Genomic DNA, 20,150 nt, shown 5'->3' with positions numbered 1-20,150 from the left:
GGTCTTTGCACACTGTTAGGCTCAGCTGTCGGGCCAGCTGCCATCTTTCCACTTCACAACTTGCTTGGATCCCAGATTCAACCTCTCTGGGCCCTGACATCTCCGTTCTGTACGTATGGGAGGTGGGAGGTGGTCAGACTGGGGCTTTGGTTCTAGGACGTAACACCTGGGGAGAATGCCTGCGGGAGGGGCCGACCTGTCAATGGTGGTGAAACCCACAAAAGGGAGGGGCTGAACTCCTGTTTGAGAAAGAAGGGCTGTGGCTCCAAGGCTGGGGATCGGCACCACACACTGGTTTCTAAATCTCTTTCATGCACTTCATCCAAGTGCACGTTCATAATGCACCCGTGAGCCAGGGCGGAGAGCACAATGCTAATGGTCTGGTTTCCTGATAGGAAAATGGATGCCCGAGAGGCAAAGTGACTCATCCAGGTGGGAATGGCTCCGACATTTGTGAGATCCAGAGCAAAACCAAAACGTGGAGCCCCGTGTTCAAAAAGCAAGAAAAAAATGCATTTTCCCTTTCATCCCTGGTCTCTCTCTCAACTTCTCATGGTGTTTAAAAACTTCTAGTTAATGTTCTACTAAGTTAAGTCAAAATGTTAAGTTATTAGCACAAATTGTACCATTCACTTTTATATCGTAGACTGCCAGTTTTAAAATGCAAATATCAGCAGATTTAACACGTGTGGAATTGCCAAAGTTGTACACTATATTCCGTGGCTCTTAAGAGGGTGCCTCAAACTGGCCAAAAGAGACAAGCCAGACTCGGGAAGGTGGGAAGAAGTAGGAGAGGGTTCCCCCAGGCGTGGAGCGGGCCAACGGGGATTCTCCCGGGGGAGTGAAGACCCTCATGGGCCTGGGCCCTGCCTGGTAGCTTGGGGCCCGCATTGCCCTGGACCCTGAAGGTCAGGTTCCCTTTCTCCCCAGTGGCTGGACGGACATGCTGTGCCCCAGGTCTGGGGCAGGAAGTTGAGCCAGGCATCTCCTTCCATAGGCCCCCTGCCCCAACTCTCAGCAGATGGCCAACCTCAGAATGCACTGGATACGCTTGGTACCTGGATCGGGGGGACCAGAGGCTCGTCCCTGCTGAGTACCCCATGAATGCACCCAGATGCTGCCAGCATAGGGCGGGGGCTGCAGCCATCACGCCCCACCCAAGGTACTGTGGGGTGTGCGTGTCTGTGCCCAGGCTGGGGGCAGGTGGGCAGCGGTTGCTGAGTGAAGGTGGGGAGGGGAAGGCCAAATGGTACTAGGGTTCCAGGGGACAGAAGACAGAGCAGCTGAGAACCAGACCCGAGGAACAGGGAGGTGGTGGGAGGCAAGACCACGTGAGCGGAGGCTCCAAGCCCCCAGTTCACGGCCCACTGTCCCATCAGACTTCATCTGCAAAACACAATTACAAAGATAAAACTATTAAGAACTTCAAGACAGCAACACAGAACATGAAACCCCAAGTGCAGGGGCCTTCTGAGTGCGGGGCCCATGATACTGGCCCGGCACCCAAGACCACTCAGAAGCTCAGCAGGCCACGTCTCCTGGTCTTTCAGAAGGTTCTACATGCCAAGGCTGCCATCTTACCCCTGGGCCCTTTGCCCTGCTTTGTCGGGAACATTCCCTTTCCCCTGCCATGGATGACTGGAGTTGGCAGGGACCTCCCTTCCAGCCCAACTTGCTGGTTTGCTGGGTGAGGAACCAAAGCCAGGAACAGGGTATGACTTGCAAAAGGCACAGCAGGGCCCAGAGCTCCGGGCACCTGAGGCCCGACTCAGCACAGAAGATACCAGACTTTGAGAAAAGACCAAAGCCTCGTGGGTCTTGTTGCCAGGCTGCTGCTGGGTGTGAATGCACTGCAGCCAACCACCAGGACCGGGAGCATCTTCAGGGCCCCCCAGATCTAAAGCAGCATCCCCTCAGCATCAGAGGCCAAGGCGTTTCCGGGTGTCCCCTGTGGGCTCAGCATCAGGGTGGGGCCTCTACTCGTTACTTGTTTCTCACAAGATTCTTTTGGTGGAGGGGGGTGGCTAGTGATGGTGGAGCATGAGGGGCGATTGCAGGGACTTGAGGACAGAAACGATGTTCACAGCTCAGATGAGGAGAGAACCAGGGTTTCCTCTGCCAATTCCTCAAAAGGACAAAGATCTGACATTTGGGGGGAAAAAAAGGGATATAGCCAGCATGGATGGAACTGAGTGTTTCTGTACATCATGGTTTAAAAAACGTAACTGAGGAACGTAGGCCCCCGTGGTGTGAAGGCCAACACTACCAAGGAGGCCAGTGTTCCTGTGGCCGGGCCGTGGCTTCCAGAATGTGGTGCTGGTTGAAGAAGAGAGAAGCCCGGCCGGAGGCTGAAGATCTGGCATCCACCCCCGGCCCTGCCGCCGACTTACAGGGTGATCCTGAGCGAGGCTTGTTCCCTCTCTGAGCCCCGTTTCCCCACCTGAAGATGAGCAGGTTGTCTAAAGGCCCCTAAAGCTCACACAGTTTGAGGGCTCTGTGAGCCCAAGCTCGTCCACCTGCTTGGCTTTTGCCATCCAAACTGTCACCAAGGTGGCCAGCATGGAGCTCAAGGGACGCTGATCCATGTTTCCTCATTTCAAAACCCTGCTCTCGGGCTCTGTGTGTTTCATCTCTCCTCAAAAAGGAGCTCAGGGAGGCCCGTCCGGAGGCCGGGATGCCCAGGCGCCTCCAGGCCCCGAGTGCCACGTGCCCAGACATCAAAGTGTCTCCAGTGTCTGGGGGTGCTGCTGGGGGAGGGTGATCAACTCACCCACGTGCCCAAATCTGGATTCTGCTTCTATCTTCCCCGTTCCATATGGAGGACAGAGAGGGGAGAAGAAGGGGAGAGAAGCCTTTGAAAAAACATCTCCTGCTCTCTCTGCTCAGCCCGGGCACACTCCCGTGGTGCACCTCTTAGCCACTCGTCAACTTTTTTCCCTTTCATGATATTTTGGGTTTCCGATCGCCTGCCAAGTCAAACTTTTATCATTTAATAAGCAGGGAGAAGAAAATCCTCCAAGTCAGTCCCAGTCTAAATGGTCCCCATGCCTGTCCCGGGCCTCTCCTGGCGCGTCCTGCTGCACAAGGGGCCAGTGCTCACGAGGCCCCATCCACTGAGAGGTAAGCGTCAGCCCTACTCCTGCTCCAGTGGGGCGACTGCACAAACGTAGTCGTGGAGATTGCAAGGAGGAATGAACACACAGCACTGCTGTTTGGAAAGGACTTTGCCAAGCAATTTATGGACATGGGCCTTAATCTCAGGGGCAGCAGTGGAAGGCGGCAGTGGCAGGGGCATTGCAATGTGATTTCCAGGCCCTGAGAGTTGCTTGCCTGTGACCAGAGAGCAAGACAGGATGCGGGGCATGAAAACAGCTTTCTGACCACCAGCCCCAGGGCTGGGGGGTTATTTTACCCGTTTTCTTATCTATCTTCTTGACCATGCGTCTTCGGGGCCTGGAACATAGTAGCTGCTCAATAAATATTTATTGACTAGCTGGATAAATCTGATTATACCTCTCATGCTTCGAACAGGGAAAGATTTGATTATTTAGAAGTCTCGTTGGGGACAATAAGGAACTCACTGAAGCCATCTAGCTCTCCTCGCTCTGTGATTTCTCGGGAGGGGTGGGCTTGGATGAAGAGGAGATGGAAATGATGCAGAGAGAGGCTCTGAGGGTCACAATGCCCCACTGTGCCAAGACCCCTGGGTAGGGTCTGCTCAGGGCATAAGTGAGCTGTCTGGGCTCTTCCCTAAATGTCAAATTGTGCACCGCAGTGGCCTTGGCCTCCTGTCACCTTCAGCAGGACCTGGACAGGAGGTCGGAGCAGCTCACGGAAGGACGTAGTCTGCTGGGCCCCAAGGTAAACTGTGCTAACGGCACCCCCACCTCCCTGTTCTGTCCTCCTTCTCAGCAAGGGCACTGCTGCGGGACGTGTCCCAGGGCCCTCAACCTGTCACCTCTCCTCAGCAGAGCGCACGTGTTCTCAGAACCCCCGTGTCTACCTGAGCAGCCCTGGGCCCTGGCCGGGTGTGTGTGGACTTTTGGGGCAAGGCTGTGTCCCCGGTAACCCATCCATTACCCAGAAGGGTAGCTGATGCCAGGAGAAACCTCCAGAGAGCTGGTCCCAGGGAACCCAGGCCCCCTTCCCTTCTCCTCATTCTTCCAAAGACTGCTGACTACTCCCTTGAGCGGTGGGTTGCTTCTCCCCCAAATGCCAAATCTCCCACAGGAAACGGTCAGACCGGAAAGGTTCACCCAGAGGGATCGGTCGCTAATGAAGCTGCCTGGGGGATTACGAATCTGCATTTTTCCAGGGTCCAAGGTCAGAAACCAAAGGAGTGAGTCTTTAAAGGTGGGATTTCAGGTGTCTCCCAGCCAGCCCATAGAGTGTCACCAGGCAGGGCCCTGGCTGACCTTACAATTGTACACCCTTCAGAGGGCCAAGGCCTTGGCCACCTCCTGTGTCTAGAAGAGAAGCAAACAAGGGAAGCGGGCAGTGTGGTCGGAGCCTCAGGGAGTGGGGCTGGCAGGCTTCCGTCCCCGCCTCTACCAGCCTACGGCCTATGCGTCTCCACGGAATTCAGGTGATGGACTCTAGCCACATTCTCAGCTCCTCTCCCTTCTGATGATGTAAGACAGGGAAAATTAAGAGGAAAATGCAGTACAGCGAGGCACACTGCCGAGCCCGACGGTGGGTATACGGTGGGCCTCCGTGAGTGTCAGCTGAGGGCGCCTCTGAGGCCAGGGTCTTAGGCAGAGCTTTCTGCAAAGAAGCTGGAGCCCGAGGATGTATTCGTTCTCAACTCTGTGGGACCTCATCATGCAAAAAACACTTCTCTCCAACTCAGGTACTCTTCCTGGCAACACAAGTTAAAAACAAAAAAGTTGAGGCCACAAAGCAGCACCGAGCTGGAGGTGGGCCTTGGCTCCCCTGGTCCTGTCCCCTCCTGAGTACACTTTGGGGAGGCTGGGGGACACAGGGGGTGCGCCGCACGGAGCGGTGCCTGTCCTGCCCCCGGGAAAGTCCAGGCAGCTCTCAGCAGGGGAGCGTGCGCGGTCGATCAATACAGGCTTCAGGGCCGCTGAGCTATTATTCACGCCAAAGGGCCTGGTTGGGATGAAGGGAAGGAGTGCTGCATGGGTTCACGGAATCACAGGCCAGAGCTCTGCTCCTTGGCACCTCCCCCTGTCTCTGTGAGATCTTCGTTATTTATGCAGCGCAAGTAGTGAGGTGATTCAGGATAAGGAAGTGCTTTCCCCACAGCCTGCTGGGAGCCCCACGAGGCAAGGCAACAGGGGTCGCGTGTGATTTGGGCCAGGGTTCCAGGAGATACGCACCCTGCCTTTCCTCTCCTTTGGCCGTTTCTGAAGGAGGGGCCCAGAGTGGCACAAAGTGGGGCCTACTTGCCTGTGTCCCTCCTTCTTGGCTACTTCCTGAGATGAGGCCCCCTAAACATCTCCATCCTTAACCTGCACATTGCCTGTTCCTTACCTCCTCATACACTCCCATTCCTGTCCTTCCGTCTTGGTTGCCACCCCCCCCCATCTTGGTTGCCTCACCATCTTGTTTTTGCCCTGCTTGCCTCTGGCAAGCTGGCTCTGGAACATTCACCTGTTACTGACCTGGAATCCTCACAGACACGGGCAGTCTCTCTCGGCACTCAATGCGTCTTTCCTCCAGCACAACAGGAGAGGACACTGACGTTGGCTCCATCACCCATTTCAGGACCCTGTATCCAGCTTTGGCTCTAATCGCACACCCTATTCTCTTGCCTGTACCTGGCTGCTCTTGGTTACCCTTCAACGGCTCCCTTCTTGGGTGCAGTGCCGACGGCTTTAAGAACTTTTCTGAGCTGTCCGTGTACACAGTTGCCTGCCCCATTTTAAAAAGGCTGACATCTTGTCTAAGAGCCACCTGACTATTCACGTAATGTGGGCCACCTCTCGCAGGTACCACTGGTTTGAGTCCAATGTGCTGCAGGCAGAGAAAAGTCATATAAACAAGAGTTTCCTGGGGTTTCGTTTCAGGTTAGTGAGTTACGGCGTAGGGCGAGGCCAAGTTTGAGGGTCGTCCCCTCATCTCAGGCAGTAACCTCGACCAGTGTCTCTGGGAGTCAGACTGGGGATGGCTCACTACAGAGTCTTCCTTCCCTCTTTCTGGAAAAGCAACTCTGAGCAAGCCTTTTGCTGAGGTATAGAGTCCATTCCAAAGGTGACAAGTTGTCGTGTAGCTAACTTGGAGTGGATGAAACGGAGGCTTGAGATCCCCCAGACCCCGGTGTGTCTGCCATTTCTAAGCCCACAGTGATCCATGAGGCTTGAGGCCAGGCCTCAACTGGCTCACACCTGCTGGTCCCTCCTGTGCTACGGCTCCTGTAGGGCCATCTGTCCTTGTGTGGGTGACGCTGAGAGGTGCTGTGCTGGACAAGGGACGTGTACCATCTTTCCCCTTCACATCCACAGAGAAGCTGCCCAAGGGGTCTGGTCTCTCTGGGGATGGTGGGGGGGGGGGTGGAAGTAGAAAGAGGCTGGGAGAAAAGTACTCCCCGTTCCCTGATATTGACCAGAACACCCCAGCTCTGCCAATGAACCAGGGCTCTCAGAGTGGCTGTATGGTTATGTGAACTCATCGAATCAAACAGGGTGACCAGATGCATCCAGCAGTTACAGCATGGAAGATGCCATTGACTTCTGACTTAGGATGATGATGATGATATTGGAACTTTTTCCCGCAGGCTCATAGCCCATGGAAAAGCCAAACACTTCACAGAAAGGAAAGAAAGGTGGAAGGTCAACCCCAGGAAAGTGCTGCTTCTGTTGTCTATTAGGGAAGCACTGTTTGCAACGAGCTCATTGATGACACAGAGATGGCCCAGACGTGCCCCCATCACACCCTCCCAGCACCAGCCAGCCGGACACACAAGTGTTCCTTTGAGAAGTCCCTACTTACTTTCACTCCAGACCGGAGTCGTCCAACCACACACTCAGCTAAAGGGGGAGGCAAGTGGACCAGAGACAGGGGACTCACGGCGGTTCCTCGGAAACCAGCCCCAGCCATAACCAACCAGCAGTCCTTGGCTCCGGACACACATTTCTCCCAGGAAAGCCATCTCCGTTCCCAAGCACTGGGTGCCCCACTGGGCTGGCAGTTCAAACCAAAGAGATGAGGAAATCATGGCTGCTAGTTAATTCTCAACTACGTAGACAAACGGCTATAAATATTTATGATAGGAAATTTCATTGTTTAAAAATGCTGCTCTAAATGTCCAGCTATCTCCATGAGAGTGCCTGCCGAACAGGTTGCAAATTAAGAACAATTATTTTTGTCTCCTGCATTTGAATAGAACGTACAGCTAAAGTCATTTAAAGGGGTTAACATCCGCCTTAATTAAATATTAAAGTGTGCCTGTACCTCCTGCTATTGTTGCCCCTTCGAATAAGATATAACCTATTTTTGACAAGTTTTCATCTTTCTCTGTGGAAGACGCTACATGAAACCAAATCAGTGGCAAAGAGGAGAGTAATGAATAATCTATTTCATATTCCAACAGTACCCAGAGCTCGGAGTGGAAAAATATTCAGTCGGATGATGGCAAGAGGCTGCTTGGGTACCACATGACCCAGCTAATGTTTAAATAATAATAATAATAATAAAAAAGCGATAAACAAATCATTAGCCCTTAACAGTTTAATGCAATTTGTTAATGAACGTAATGGTGGGGACTAATAATGAAAGAAAATAAAAACGTCTAAACAGGCGCCAAGTTGCTGGCAATGCGCAATTATTTCCTTGTCAAGTTTTTATGATTTAATGAGCCCCTCTGGGACTGACGGCTGTCAGTCAGTCGTGACTTTTTGACACCATTACAACTTCAAATACAGCAGCAGGCAGGCTGTTTTCCTCGGATTTGAAATACTGAAATGATCTGACAGTTTTAAAGAAAAGATGTGCGAAAGAAAGAGAAAAAAAAAAAGGAGAGAGGAAGAGAAAGACGGTTGCTTTCCTTTCTTTCCTTTTTTTCCTTCCCCCTCCTTTCTTCTGTGGAGTAGATAATCTCTGGATGCTGTTTGGTAATGAAAATCCAATCACTGAGGTCATTATCTGATGAGGTTTTTGGAACAGGCAGGCTTTTTTCCCCCTCTTTATTTCTTTACTTAATGATAACCCTCCATGGGCTGGCCCCGCATGGGACGGCCAGAGCTGCACAATTTTGTTCACCATTAATTTCAGCCTTTGAAGCTCAGGGCTCAGAAGCAGTAGCAAAGCAAACCCCCCACCAAGCTGCTTCCAAAATAAGACAATCCAGCCTGCCTTAAACAGAATAGCAAATGGCCTCCCAGCCCAGGCCTGGCAGCTGACGTCAGGCCCGCTGCATTTGCAGGCATTCGTCTTCAACGTGGAACATTTAAAACTCTTTACAACTTAAGAGACTTTAATTAAATTGCTTTTGATTCTGGAGCAGGGCAGCACCCGCTTTATTTACGCTGCCAGGGAAACTGTTTAGTCTGCATGAATTTTATATGGCAAGGGCTTTCCTCCTTCCTCTTCCTCCTCCATCTCCTCTTCTACACCCCGCCCTTCCGTTGAACATAATTTTTAACAACGGCTCCTGACTTTAGCGATATTCGTCAATTTCACATTCAGTTCCTAGAACCTTTCACAGTTCTATGAATGGCTTCCAATGTGTGGGCTTCCCTCCTTCCCCAGGGGAGCAGGGCGAACAATTTTCCTCCCCTGGGGTTCCTCTGAGTCTGTCCTGCAGCGCTCGAGAGGGCCAGGCGGGAATTCGGGGGCCTTCGGACCAGCTTCCTGCAAAGTGGTCATTATCCCGGTCTAGGGGGTCGCTCTTGAGGTGATGGGGCTTTGATGGGGCTGTTAGGCCAAGGGTTATCTGTTCATCTTCTTCTCACTCTCAGGGTTGAATTGGGGCAAAATCTCAGGCAAGGGCTGATAATGACATAGAACCCTAAAGAAGAAGCCACTGAAGGGCGAGCGATGCACTCCCTCCTCATTTTCTCTTTCAACACGAACGCCAGGTGTTAGTGAAATATTTAGGAGCCAGCAAGTTTAGATGATCAGATCAACCTGGCTTGCCGGGTGGCCTCAGGAAGAGTCTGGCGGCGTGAGGTGTAGCTGGGTGACCGATTATACGCCTTTAGGTAAGACCAACTGTTTTGAAGGAAGCCACCAGAGAGGTTGGTAGAGTACTTCCCCACCATTAGAGTTTCAAAACGAGAAGGAGATTACTTGTTTCCCTGCTTTTTCATTGTTTCTTCGATGTGTTTAGCAGGTACAGAATTCAGTTATCAGAATAAAAGATTCTTGCTGAGATAGATCCCTTAAGCTGATAGGAAAATTAGTACAGCCTTCCCACTCCTTTGCTGGCCTACTTTGCTCTGCCAAAATCCCACACCATCCCTGCGAAGTAAATGCTGCAGCTTTATTTACACAATACTAAATGATTTATCTGAACACATGCAGGCCCTAGCCTGTTTCGACAAGTACAATTTCTCAGGTGGATTTTGCCATTCTGCATTTCCTCTCTAAACCATAATGGTTCTCTTCTGAGTTGGGGAAAAAAAAAAAATCAAGTGCTCCATCCAGGTGATCTCAGCCCATGGGCACAGGTGGTTAGCATTTTTTATGAAGGGAACAGGTTTGCTTTTCAAGGATTCAAAGCTTCCAATTATACTCAAAAGATAGAAAGAACCCTGTAAGTGCCTATGAAGTCTTAAGAAAAACACATTTTGCTTTATGACTAGCGGGAGAATGACCTCAGCTTGGGCACCTTGAAGCCTGATCATAAATGAACTCATTTTAAACGCAATTCCCGGTTACCTCGGACAGAAAGAAACCAAAGAAAATCACAAAGCATGGCAGAGGTTTGAATACATCGTGAATTCAGGAAGGCTGTGCTCACATTTGTTAGTGAAAAACCCAAGCCATCCTTTTGTAACGCACTGCCACCCCTTATTCTTTTAAAGGAGGTTAGTGAACATTTTCCATCAAGTTTATTTCCAGTGGATCAGCCTATAGGACTCTACCATATTGATAATCACATTTGAAATTTCTCACTGAAGGAGTCAGGTTCTTGCTCTTCCTGAAATATTCATGCTCTCTTTACATACTGGAAAGGATGTGGAGAGAACCCTGTCAGACCTTTTACATGTATGAGGGCTGCTTTTGGCAGTGCAAATATTAAGACGGAAAGGATACAGAGATGCTTACACAGGTCAGGGAAGAGGAGGTCACCATTAAATACCATGCCGGGCTCTCTCTGCCAGCAGATTCTGGGGAGTATGGGATTTTTGGAAGGCAAGGAAATCTTTCTTGTAGCCAGTAATCAAAGCTGTGAAAAGTGGATATTGGGCAGGCTCAGCAAAAAATATTCTTGGGTAAAAAAAAATATATATATATATGCATAGAAAAACAGGGAAAGTGCTAAGTCAATTTCCTGCACAACTGCTATTAAATACCCACCTTTACAATGAAAGCTCTCAGGCAGGTGGACTATATTCATTATGCCTGGGGAGGAACAGGGCTGGTTTGCTGGGCCCGTCACTGGCTCTGGCCGCTGCTTGCCTCTGCATTTTTCATGCTCAGACATCACAGAAGGGCTGATCGGTGACAAGAGGTGTGTGACAAACAGCACAGCCCATCAGAAGCCCCCATGACTGCCTCATCATGCCCTCTCCCAAACCATGACCCCTGACATGTCCACAGGGCAAGCAAGAATGTCACCAGGGCTATTTTGGTCAGTAGATGAAATTACCAAAAGGCAAATAAACATTCGCCTTCCCCTATGAAAAACAAATCTGGGTGAAGACAAACCTAGAAAAGGAAGCCAACCCACATGCAAACAGGAATAGAAAATATTTTTACACTCTTTGCACTTCAGCCGAACAGCGGTGAGAGAGAGGGAGGGTCATTCAGGCCCTGTCAGCGCGAGAGAATGATTCATGTGACCATTTTGTCTTAATTACTCAGAACGAGCCACGGTCGCTGTTTATCAAGGAAGAGCAGATACATCAGTGTCTTCTGACAGAAAAAGTGATCGCTGTCAGGATGGTGATAACCAGGACGACGGCCAGAATGACGATCAGGATGCGGTTCTGGATGATTCTAGGAGAGAGCAAAGGAGGAAAAGCAATTCACACAGATAAACCGAGGACAAAGATCATGTAAGACCAAGTTGGCTAATCAAACGGAGGCTTCGCGGATGGGGGTGGGGAGCCCAGTGTGGGGTGTGCGTGTGCATGCGTGTGCCTGCGTGCGTGTGACCACGCAGCTCTGTGGTTCCACAAACAATCCACCAGCAAACGAACGACGCCACGGCGATTGTCACGAGGCACCCGGAGAAATGCTTCCTGAGAAGCTGCAGTGAATCAAATGGCTTTCTGGTCTCCGAGTACCATGTAGTAATCTTTCAGTGATCAAGGGCCCCATGCGAGCTTCTCTTTTTAATTTAACATGTGAGACAAGCCTCATTTTTTTTTGCAGTGTTTCCCGTGAAAGTGAAAGACTCCAAGGAAACATATGTCAGTAAGGTACTTACCTGTACGGAAATACCCGGGGAAAAGTAAAAGAGAGACTTAGGAAGAAAAGGACAAGATTAAGAAGCAAGTGTCAAGCTTGCAGCTCAGGCTATGAAACCATCATCTGTCACTGGGGCTCACGCTCCGTTACGCCGAGAGGAAACGTTACATGTGCTCCGTGGCAAAAAAAAAAAAAAAAAAGATGGAAATGAGGAATAATACGAAGTACCCGGGTGCCTCGTACGCTCTGGCTGGTGGGCCCTCACCTCTAGGGATTCCAGTCCCCTCAGCTCTGGCTCTGCCAAATGCAGATGGGGAACTGGGGACTCAGAAGGAGAGCCAGAGTGCAGATGCACGCTCCAAGATGCCTGCAGAGGGCTTCTGATGAAGTTGTTTCATACTTTGTTACCTCATTCTGAGAGAAGAGGTCGAACATCAGAATGCCTCGTTGAGGCTGTCTAAGGGAAAAAGCTGGGTCAAACAGCCCTGCCCACTCTCGCTCCCACAGAACCGACCCTGCAGAAATAGAGGCAGAGTGGTGGGCATCCGGCCGGCTGTTCATCCAGCTGTCAAGACCCCACAGCAAACCCCATCTGCCCGTCCTCCAAATACCAAGGAGAAAAAGAGGTCTGCTGCCTTGTCTAGACACAGAACGTGGGATGGGGACTCCCATGGGAGGAACTTGGTGGGACCAGCCAGGCCCCTGGTTTAACAGAGACCCCACCCTCCTAACTTCACCTCTTCGAGAAGAAATCTCTACAGGGCCTTAGCAGCCTTTTCTAGCTTCTGGGTGAGTTTCTTTCTCGGAAGAATGACAACATCCTTGTGGTTTCAGTTGCATTCTTCCTTGCGCAACCCCTTCTTCCCCAAACCTAAATGGATGGATGCAGACGGTCACATCAGACAAGCCCACTCCCTCGTGGCCCCCTGGAAGGACTAGCTCCCTCTCCTCCTGACAGGTTACAAAATGATCACATTTGCTGACACGTCTTCCGCAAAACTGCTTTAGCGCCTGTGTCCGCTTTCCTCCAAGGAGATGAATGATCCGCTCGGTCCTCATTTATCACGTAATGCTCAGCTAAGATCTGTCTCGTTTATTTCTTCCCTTCCCCACTAGAAAGGCTGCGCCCTGACATTAATTCTTCTGCGATGACAGCTAATTCAGACTTAACAGGCCATATTTACTCAGGAACCAGGGAGATTCTCGGTCCCCAAAATAAATAAATAAAAACGGGACTTCGCGGCTTGTTAAAGTGAGGCTAATTACGAACACTGATCGGTGTAACTTGGTGGCTTGATTTAAAACCCAAACTAATTTTTTCCCCTTTTCCCTGGAAGGGGCAGAAGTCTTCAGAACAGTTCCTACACGTCCCATTTGCCCAAGTCAGTGTCAAATCTCTATGTACCACAGTCACCCGCATCAGACTTGCAAAGGAAATCAGCAAAATGGAAGCTCAGCAGTGAAACAGATTAAAAGCACGAAAACTCTTTAAAATTCTGCCTTAAGTCATCCACGGTAGTGTGTCTCCCGGGCGACAACCATTTTATTTGTGGGTTGAGGGCCCCAAGGCATCCATGATGCTAATTTATAAAGGATTAACTGTGGGTGTTACCTGTTTAATCTGAGGCATGGTTAGAAAAATGAATACACAGGAATCCCTAAATCCTCAGCTCTTCCCCAGTCTTCCTAACTGGGCTTCCCTCATCTCAAAGCCAAGAGTGGGTTTCACCCATGATCTTTCCTAATAGCTTGTATCTTTAACTCACTCAGTGCACACACACCTGATCCCAAGAAGGGCACCACTGGGTCACAGACGTTCAGAAAGACCTTGGTGCGTCCACAGAGCCTGGAGCCTTCACTTCTCCAGCCCCAGAACTCGGCACGGTTACTGGCACGTAGGCCCCCAGGAGAACTGTCCAAAGGATGATAATGAAAGAACGCAGCCCCTGTAATTGTAATCATTCCATTCAAGGGAGAATGGAGAAGAAATCTGTGCAAATTTAATTTGCAGGAAAATCGCAGGGAGTCTGCATAGAAAAGGCTGAAGTTAAAAGCTGACGTAAACTCCCCAGAGATGGAACACTGTATCATGGTGTCTTCTCAGAGCACTACTGGGTCAAACGGGGAGAAGGAAAGGTCCTCACGGAACTGTGTGCTGGCGGTGGAAGAGGTCAGCAGGAGAGAGTATTTGCTTTCAAACAAAGATATGTGGGACAAAGGGTGTAGAGGGTCAAAAAAAAAAAAAAAAAAGAGTTGGAGCTGACAGAATTGGAAGTAAGCTTGACTCTGGCCAGGCCACCAACCCAGTTTTGGGTCTCAAAGGTATTGGGCAGATACAATACCTCTAAGGGCCAGAAAAGTGAGCTGTTGGGGCCTTTGAGTGAATAAGACCAAGCCAGCCTGGATGGGGAAACAAAGGCTGGCATTGGTGGGCCCCATCTGTGAGGAGGCCTGGCCTACCGTCACAGCCAGGGGCCGCTGGCAGGTATTGCTGTAGGCAAAGCAGAAAGGAATGCAGAGTCGGGAAGGAATCAGGAGCACAAGCCGGGAAGCGGGGTTCCAGCTCCTGAAGCAGAGAAGGAACTTTGGGGGAAGCCCAGAGTAACTTCCTTCTAACTTTGGACAAGGTTGTGGGGGGGGGGCGCGCTTTATATTCAACTAGGTCTGCCACAAGCGGTCTTAATCTCCCTTTTGAAAATGCAAAGTGTGTTTACCCAGTAAATAATTTAAGAAAGAATATACACTTGAAAGAAGACATCCATTGAAACAGCGAGGCTGAATTGCCTCCAGGCAAAAACATGTGCATTTGCATGCTGCATTCTATTAAGTGAGCGGGCTGTGGCTTTAAAAGAATGCAGAGCCAAATTAAAAGGAATGTGGGCCTGAAACATCAAGGATTCTCCAAGTTTACTTTATGAATCACAGTGCTGTTGATACAAGATGAATTAACCATTTACTTTGAGGCTGAACTCACGAAGTATTGTTGAAAATACCGATCCCCGTGTGGAACCCCAGGAGCAGCTAATCTTTCCATTTCCAGAGTCTCCTCCCCCTCTGGAAACAAGCTCCTGCGTGTGGCAGCCGGAATCACAGAAGACTGGTTAAAGGGAAGCAAGCAGACGACGCACCTGGCACAGCTCTCTGCTCTCGTTGCAGGAACCCAGGAATTCCACTGTAGTGGGCGTTCCCACATTCACCAGCGTGCGCATCCTTATTTCTGGGCACACTCACCTGTCCCTTGATGTTAGATGTGGCCACGTGACCTGCTTTAGTCCATGGAATGTGAGTAGAAGAGCTAGGCGTCACTTCCAGGTGGAGGCATTTAACTTCCAGGCTTTGACTCTCCAGCTGGCTCTTCCCTTGCTGTTCTGATCTAGGAGGCTATAGGTTCCGGGAGTGCAGCTACGGGATGGTGGAGACTCCTTCCGCCTGGATCCCTGAGTCACGCCATGGAAGACTATTGCCCTGGAGGCTCAGTGGGACTCACAGTGGGCTTGTATTAAGGTAATGAGATTTGGGGGTCGTTTGTACTGCAGGATAACATCAGCTATCCTGGGTGATGCATCCCTGACCCCCTTCTCCAACAAGATGGGGTGTCTGGCCAAGCCAAGTGGTTTAAAGCATCCAAGAAGCCAAGGTATAATGGCGGGTGAAATGACTTCTTTCCTTGAAGAATAGGTTTTTTGCCTCTTGGTTTTCAAAAGCTGGGATCCTCATCTCTCCATACTTGGTCGTAGGACTCCTCACTGAAGACTCAGGAGCTTCTTCCAGCGGTAACCAATGCCAGTGTGTGTTCAAGAATGTTTTCAGCAAGCTCAGGTGGGGCATTATGCTTCCCACGAAGAGCAGATATGTGTTGGCCGCATTCATTTCTCCCTTCCAAACGTCTGCCGCTACCCCTAGCCCCAGGGGTAGAGCTGTGACCTAGGCTAAGAGGTCAGTGGGTTACATACCCCTGACCACCGTGACTGGACCAGGAGCAGGCATGTGAATGAAGCCAGGCTAACAGAGTGAATGTCAGAAGCTTTGCTTGGAATGCAAGGTCAGGTCACCTGGACTATGTGGTGTGCAGGTGTTAGGCCTGGATCTGCTGCAGCCATTTTGTTTCCATGAGGGAAGCCAGCTGAAGAAAGAAGCTGACCCACGGAGGATAGCAGAGTTGAAGAAAAAGCAGAGAAATGGAACCCCAGTCCTGAAGACGTGGACCTCTCTATCAAACATCCTTCTTCTGGACTTTCCATTATATGAGAAAATAAATGAATGCTATTTCTGAAGTCAGTTTGGGCTAGGTCTTCTGTTATTTGAGACCAAAAAGCATTTTTAGGTTGATTCACTTTAATTTCAAAACCAAGTCCTTGATCAACGGCATATTTTCCCCACCTCTTCCAGGAGAATTTCCTGACCATGCCCCTTGCTCACTCATGTATTTCCCTGTGTGTGCCCCTCTCTTACCACTACATTTGCCACACAGTTTTATGATTTTCTGTTTCTGTGCAGGTTTCCCCAATAAAAAGGGGCCCCTCTACGGCCTGAATCTCCTTTGTCTTTTGTAGTCCCAGTGCTTAAAATAGAGCTCGGCATAGACATTCTCAAAAAAAAAATAAAGCTTGCCGAATATATGAATGAAGGTTCATGTAGCCGTCTTCCTGGTTTCTAAGAGCTGCTTGTAGACAAGCACAGCTTTAGGAGTTAGCTCTTAGCCACTCTCCCACGAAGCATGCCAGCAGTGTCCAAATCCCTTTACAAGCCTGCATTCATTTGTTGGAGAGTGCACGACACGTCACAGGTCCGACGCCCCGTCCTGCACACGCTTTCCTGCCTGACCGCAAATAATGATGCCTCACCTTTGGGGTCTGACAGAACAGTACCAGTCGGCAGGACATTTAGCAACCAGGAGAGCGGGGGGCGGGGCGGGGTGCAGGGGAGACGCTGTGCACAGGAGCCTGTATCGTGTCTCTTTGGGAACTTTCCAAAAACAAGGACCAAGGGAAAGGCTCTCCAAGTTCTACGTCCAATTCAATGGTAATATTCACCAGAAAGAAATGAAAACAGGAGTAGGGGAAATGGTTCATTGTAATCAGCCTCTAACACTAACTTTAATTTGAAGCATTCTTTTCAAAGCCGGGTACATGCTTGCCTCTGAGCTAGAGCTGTGTGTTTGTTGTGTCCACTGATAAAGCCCATCCAGGGTCTTCTATGTCCTATGCCTTCAGGAGGGATTCCCCAGCTTCACCCCAGGATTCAGATGGGGCGGCCCCCAGTCTCTGATTCCACAGGTGGACACATGACACAGGCAGGCCCGGCTAATTACAGCTCTCTGGCCCCTGCACAACCACTTGTTCAGGAATTGGCATATGCCACTCAAGCCAGATGGCGTCATCCGGGGATTTTTCCTAAAAAATCAAGAAAAAGGTCCTCTCTTTACTGGGATTGACTGTGGGGACAGTGGAAGCCTAGGGCAGCAGGGATGGGGGTATGGGGGAGTGGGGGGCATTCTTATCACCACGCAGGAGGGGAACCTTCCCGAAGGATGGCACACAGAGGAGCAGAGAGCCCAGAGATGAAGAAAAAGATGGGTTCCTAAAGGCATTATTTGAACCCCTGCTGTATGCCTGAGGAACTTCCCAGTTATAGGAGCCAAACAATCCCCTCTTTTTTTTTTTTTTTTTTTTTTTTTTTTTGTGGTACGCGGGCCTCTCACTGTTGTGGCCTCTCCCGCTGCGGAGCACAGGCTCCGGACGCGCAGGCCCAGCGGCCATGGCTCACGGGCCCAGCCGCTCCGCGGCATGTGGGATCCTCCCGGACCGGGGCACGAACCCACGTCCCCCGCATCGGCAGGCGGACTCTCAACCACTGCGCCACCAGGGAAGCCCCAGACAATCCCCTTTTGATTCAAGCAAGTTTGGCTGGGGCTTCTCTCACTTTCAACCACACTGACTGCACTGAGTTGAAGAGCTATCCCCTCACCGCGCCCCAAATTCACATCCACCTCAGAATGTGACCTCATCTGGAAACAGGGTCTTTGCAGATGTAATTTGTTAAGGATCTTGAGATAAAATCATCCTGGATGTAGGGTGGGCCCGAGATCCAGTGACTGGTGCTCCTTATGAGAAGGGACGGCACAGATACAGGGAAGAAGGCCCTATGAAGTAACGTGCAGAGACTGGAGAGATGCTGCCACCAGCCATGGAAAGCGTGGGGTCACCTGAAGCTGTAAGAGGCAAGGAAGGATTCTTCCCTAGAGCCTTCCGAGGGAGCATGGCCCTGCTGACTCCTTGATTTCAGACATCAAACCTCTAGAACAGTGACAGAATATATTTCTGTTGTTTTAAGCCCTCAGTTTGTGGTGCTTTGTAATGGCAGCCCTAGGACATGAACACATGAAGTTCTCAGATCCAGACCAGGAAACGGACCCGGCCTTCTTGTCTCGGCCTTTACAACGACCCTTCTCCATGTCTCCACCCCCTCGTCTTCCTGTGAGGTCAGGACAGTCCCAGCCTGGTTCCCTGGAAGCTTTGCATACAGCTGTGGGGCTCACAATCTTCAGGAGCTGTTGGTTCTTTCATCACAGAATGAGATTTCTATTCACGAACAGAGTAGGCAGTGGCCCAAAGCCATGTGAAATGAGGGACCCGAGGGGGCACATCCCACGAGACTCCTGCCTCTGGGATAAGACATTTAAAACAAGAAGAGGGACTTCCCTGGTGGCGCAGTGGTTAAGAATCTGCCTATCAGTGCAGGGGACACGGGTTTGATCCCCGGTCCAAGAAGAACCCACGTGCCACGGAGCAACTAAGCCCATGCGCCACAACTACTGAGCTTGTGCTCTAGAGCCTGCGAGCCACAACTACTGAGCCTGCGTGCCACAACTACTGAAGCCCACATGCCTAGAGCCCGTGCTCCGCAACAAAGAGGAGCCACCGCAATGAGAAGGCCGCGCACGGCAACAAAGAGTAGTCCCTGCTCACCGCAACTAGAGGAAGCCCGCGTGCAGCAATGAAGACCCAACGCGGCCAAAAATAATAAATAAATAAATAAATAAATTTATATTAAAAAAAAAAAAAAAAACAAGAAGAAAGCCAGATGTTATCTCTGGGCCAACTAACTAAGCCTCCCCCAACCACTCACAGTCCATAATTACTGACCTGCATTTAGGAGTGGTCAGTTATACACAAGTCCTGAGGGAACGGGACACAGGAGGGATAAGCTTTAACAGGCGTAGAAATGAGCATGCTCTCCAGCAAGGAAATGAGGGGACAGGAGCCAGTATCTGAGCCCTGGGACACCGAGGCTAGGTCCTGAGTGAGGACAAGAAGTACTCTGTTTCTGAATTTCTACTTAATTTAAAGGGATTTAACCTTTTCTGTAAAGGGCCAGGTAATAAACGTATTAGTTTGCTAGAGCTGCAGTAACAAAGTACCACAGACTGTGTGGCTTGAACAACAGAAATGTATTGTCTTGTAGTCCTGGAGGTTGAACGTCCAAGATCAAGGTGTTGGCAGGTTGGTTCCTCCTGAGCGCTGGGAGGGAGAATCTGTTCCTCGCCTCCGCGCCAGCTCCTGGTGGTTTGCTGGCAACATTTGAAGTTCCTTGGCTTGGAGAAGCACCACCGCGATCTCTGCTTTCATCTTCACATGGCATTTTTCCTGTGTGTGTATCTGCATCCAAATTTCCTCTTTTTGTAAGGACAACAGTCATATTGGATTAGGGGACCACCCTGCTCCAGGATGTCTCACCTTAACTAATTGTATCTGCAAAGACCTTTTTTCCAGACAAGGTCACATTCTGAGGTCCTAGGGGTTAGCACTTCAACCTATGGATTTGGGGAAGGGGAGCGCTGGAGGGGAGAACACACAATACAACCCATAACTGTAAGTATTTTAGGCTTTGTGGGCCATACGGCCTCTGCTGCAACTACAGGATTCTGCCCGTGTAGTGCAAAAGCAGCCCTAGACAATACGTGGACAAGTGACCATGGCTGTGTTCTAACAAAACTTTCTTTACAAACACTGAGATTTGAATTTCATGTAATTTCCCCACATCAAAAAATATCCTTCTTTTGATTTTTTTCCAACCATTTCAAAATGTCAAAACCATTTTTATCCCACGGGCCATACCAAAACAGGCAAGGGGCTAGATCTGGTGTGCTGTCTGTGGTTTGCCCACTCCTGGTCTCAACGCTAAAAGCTATCGAAGGCAAGCCCTCCTCCGCTGGAGAATGTGCTGGTCCTTGGACAGCAGATGGGAATGGCAGGTCTGGCCAAGTCCCTCTGAAGAGAACAGAAAGCCCAGAGTCCCTGCCCCGAGGGAGCTGACGGTGTCACGAAGAGCAATCAATTACGGAAGCCTGACAACAAAGGCTGTAATGAGAGTAATGCCAGCGCCGGGGACAACTTGTTGTGTGTCCACAGTCCTGGATCTGCCTGGCGTGACCTGGAGCAAGTCACTCCGACACACTTGGGCTTCAGTTTCTTCCCAGCAAAATCAGCCAGTTCACCAATCACCCCAGGGAGAAGAGGATTAGCTCATTAGAGATTATAAAGCACTTGCAAAAGGTAAAGCCTTGGGCTTCCCTGGTGGCGCAGTGGTTGAGAGTCCGCCTGCCGATGCGG

General features: G+C 50.4%; 1 protein-coding gene across 7 annotated transcripts in view; it reads right to left on the bottom strand.

Annotated features, from left to right (window-relative positions):
* Window positions 1-9,247: 9,247 nt before the first annotated feature.
* Window positions 9,248-20,150, bottom strand: part of VTI1A (vesicle transport through interaction with t-SNAREs 1A) — a 374,999-nt gene continuing 364,096 nt past the window's right edge. For 2 of the 7 annotated variants that reach the window (XM_024121377.3, XM_024121379.3), the window contains one exon: window positions 9,248-11,124. In XM_024121377.3, coding sequence (XP_023977145.1) covers window positions 11,031-11,124 — 94 coding nt within the window. In that variant the 3' untranslated portion in view covers window positions 9,248-11,030. The remainder of the gene's footprint in view (window positions 11,125-20,150) is intronic. The other 5 variants (XR_003677511.2, XR_003677510.2, XR_003677512.2 and 2 more) reach the window with 5 other exon arrangements.

Source organism: Physeter macrocephalus, chromosome 20 (assembly GCF_002837175.3).
Source record: "Physeter macrocephalus isolate SW-GA chromosome 20, ASM283717v5, whole genome shotgun sequence".
Taxonomy (NCBI): Eukaryota; Metazoa; Chordata; class Mammalia; order Artiodactyla; family Physeteridae; genus Physeter; species Physeter macrocephalus.
This window is presented reverse-complemented; position numbering and strand designations above follow the sequence as displayed.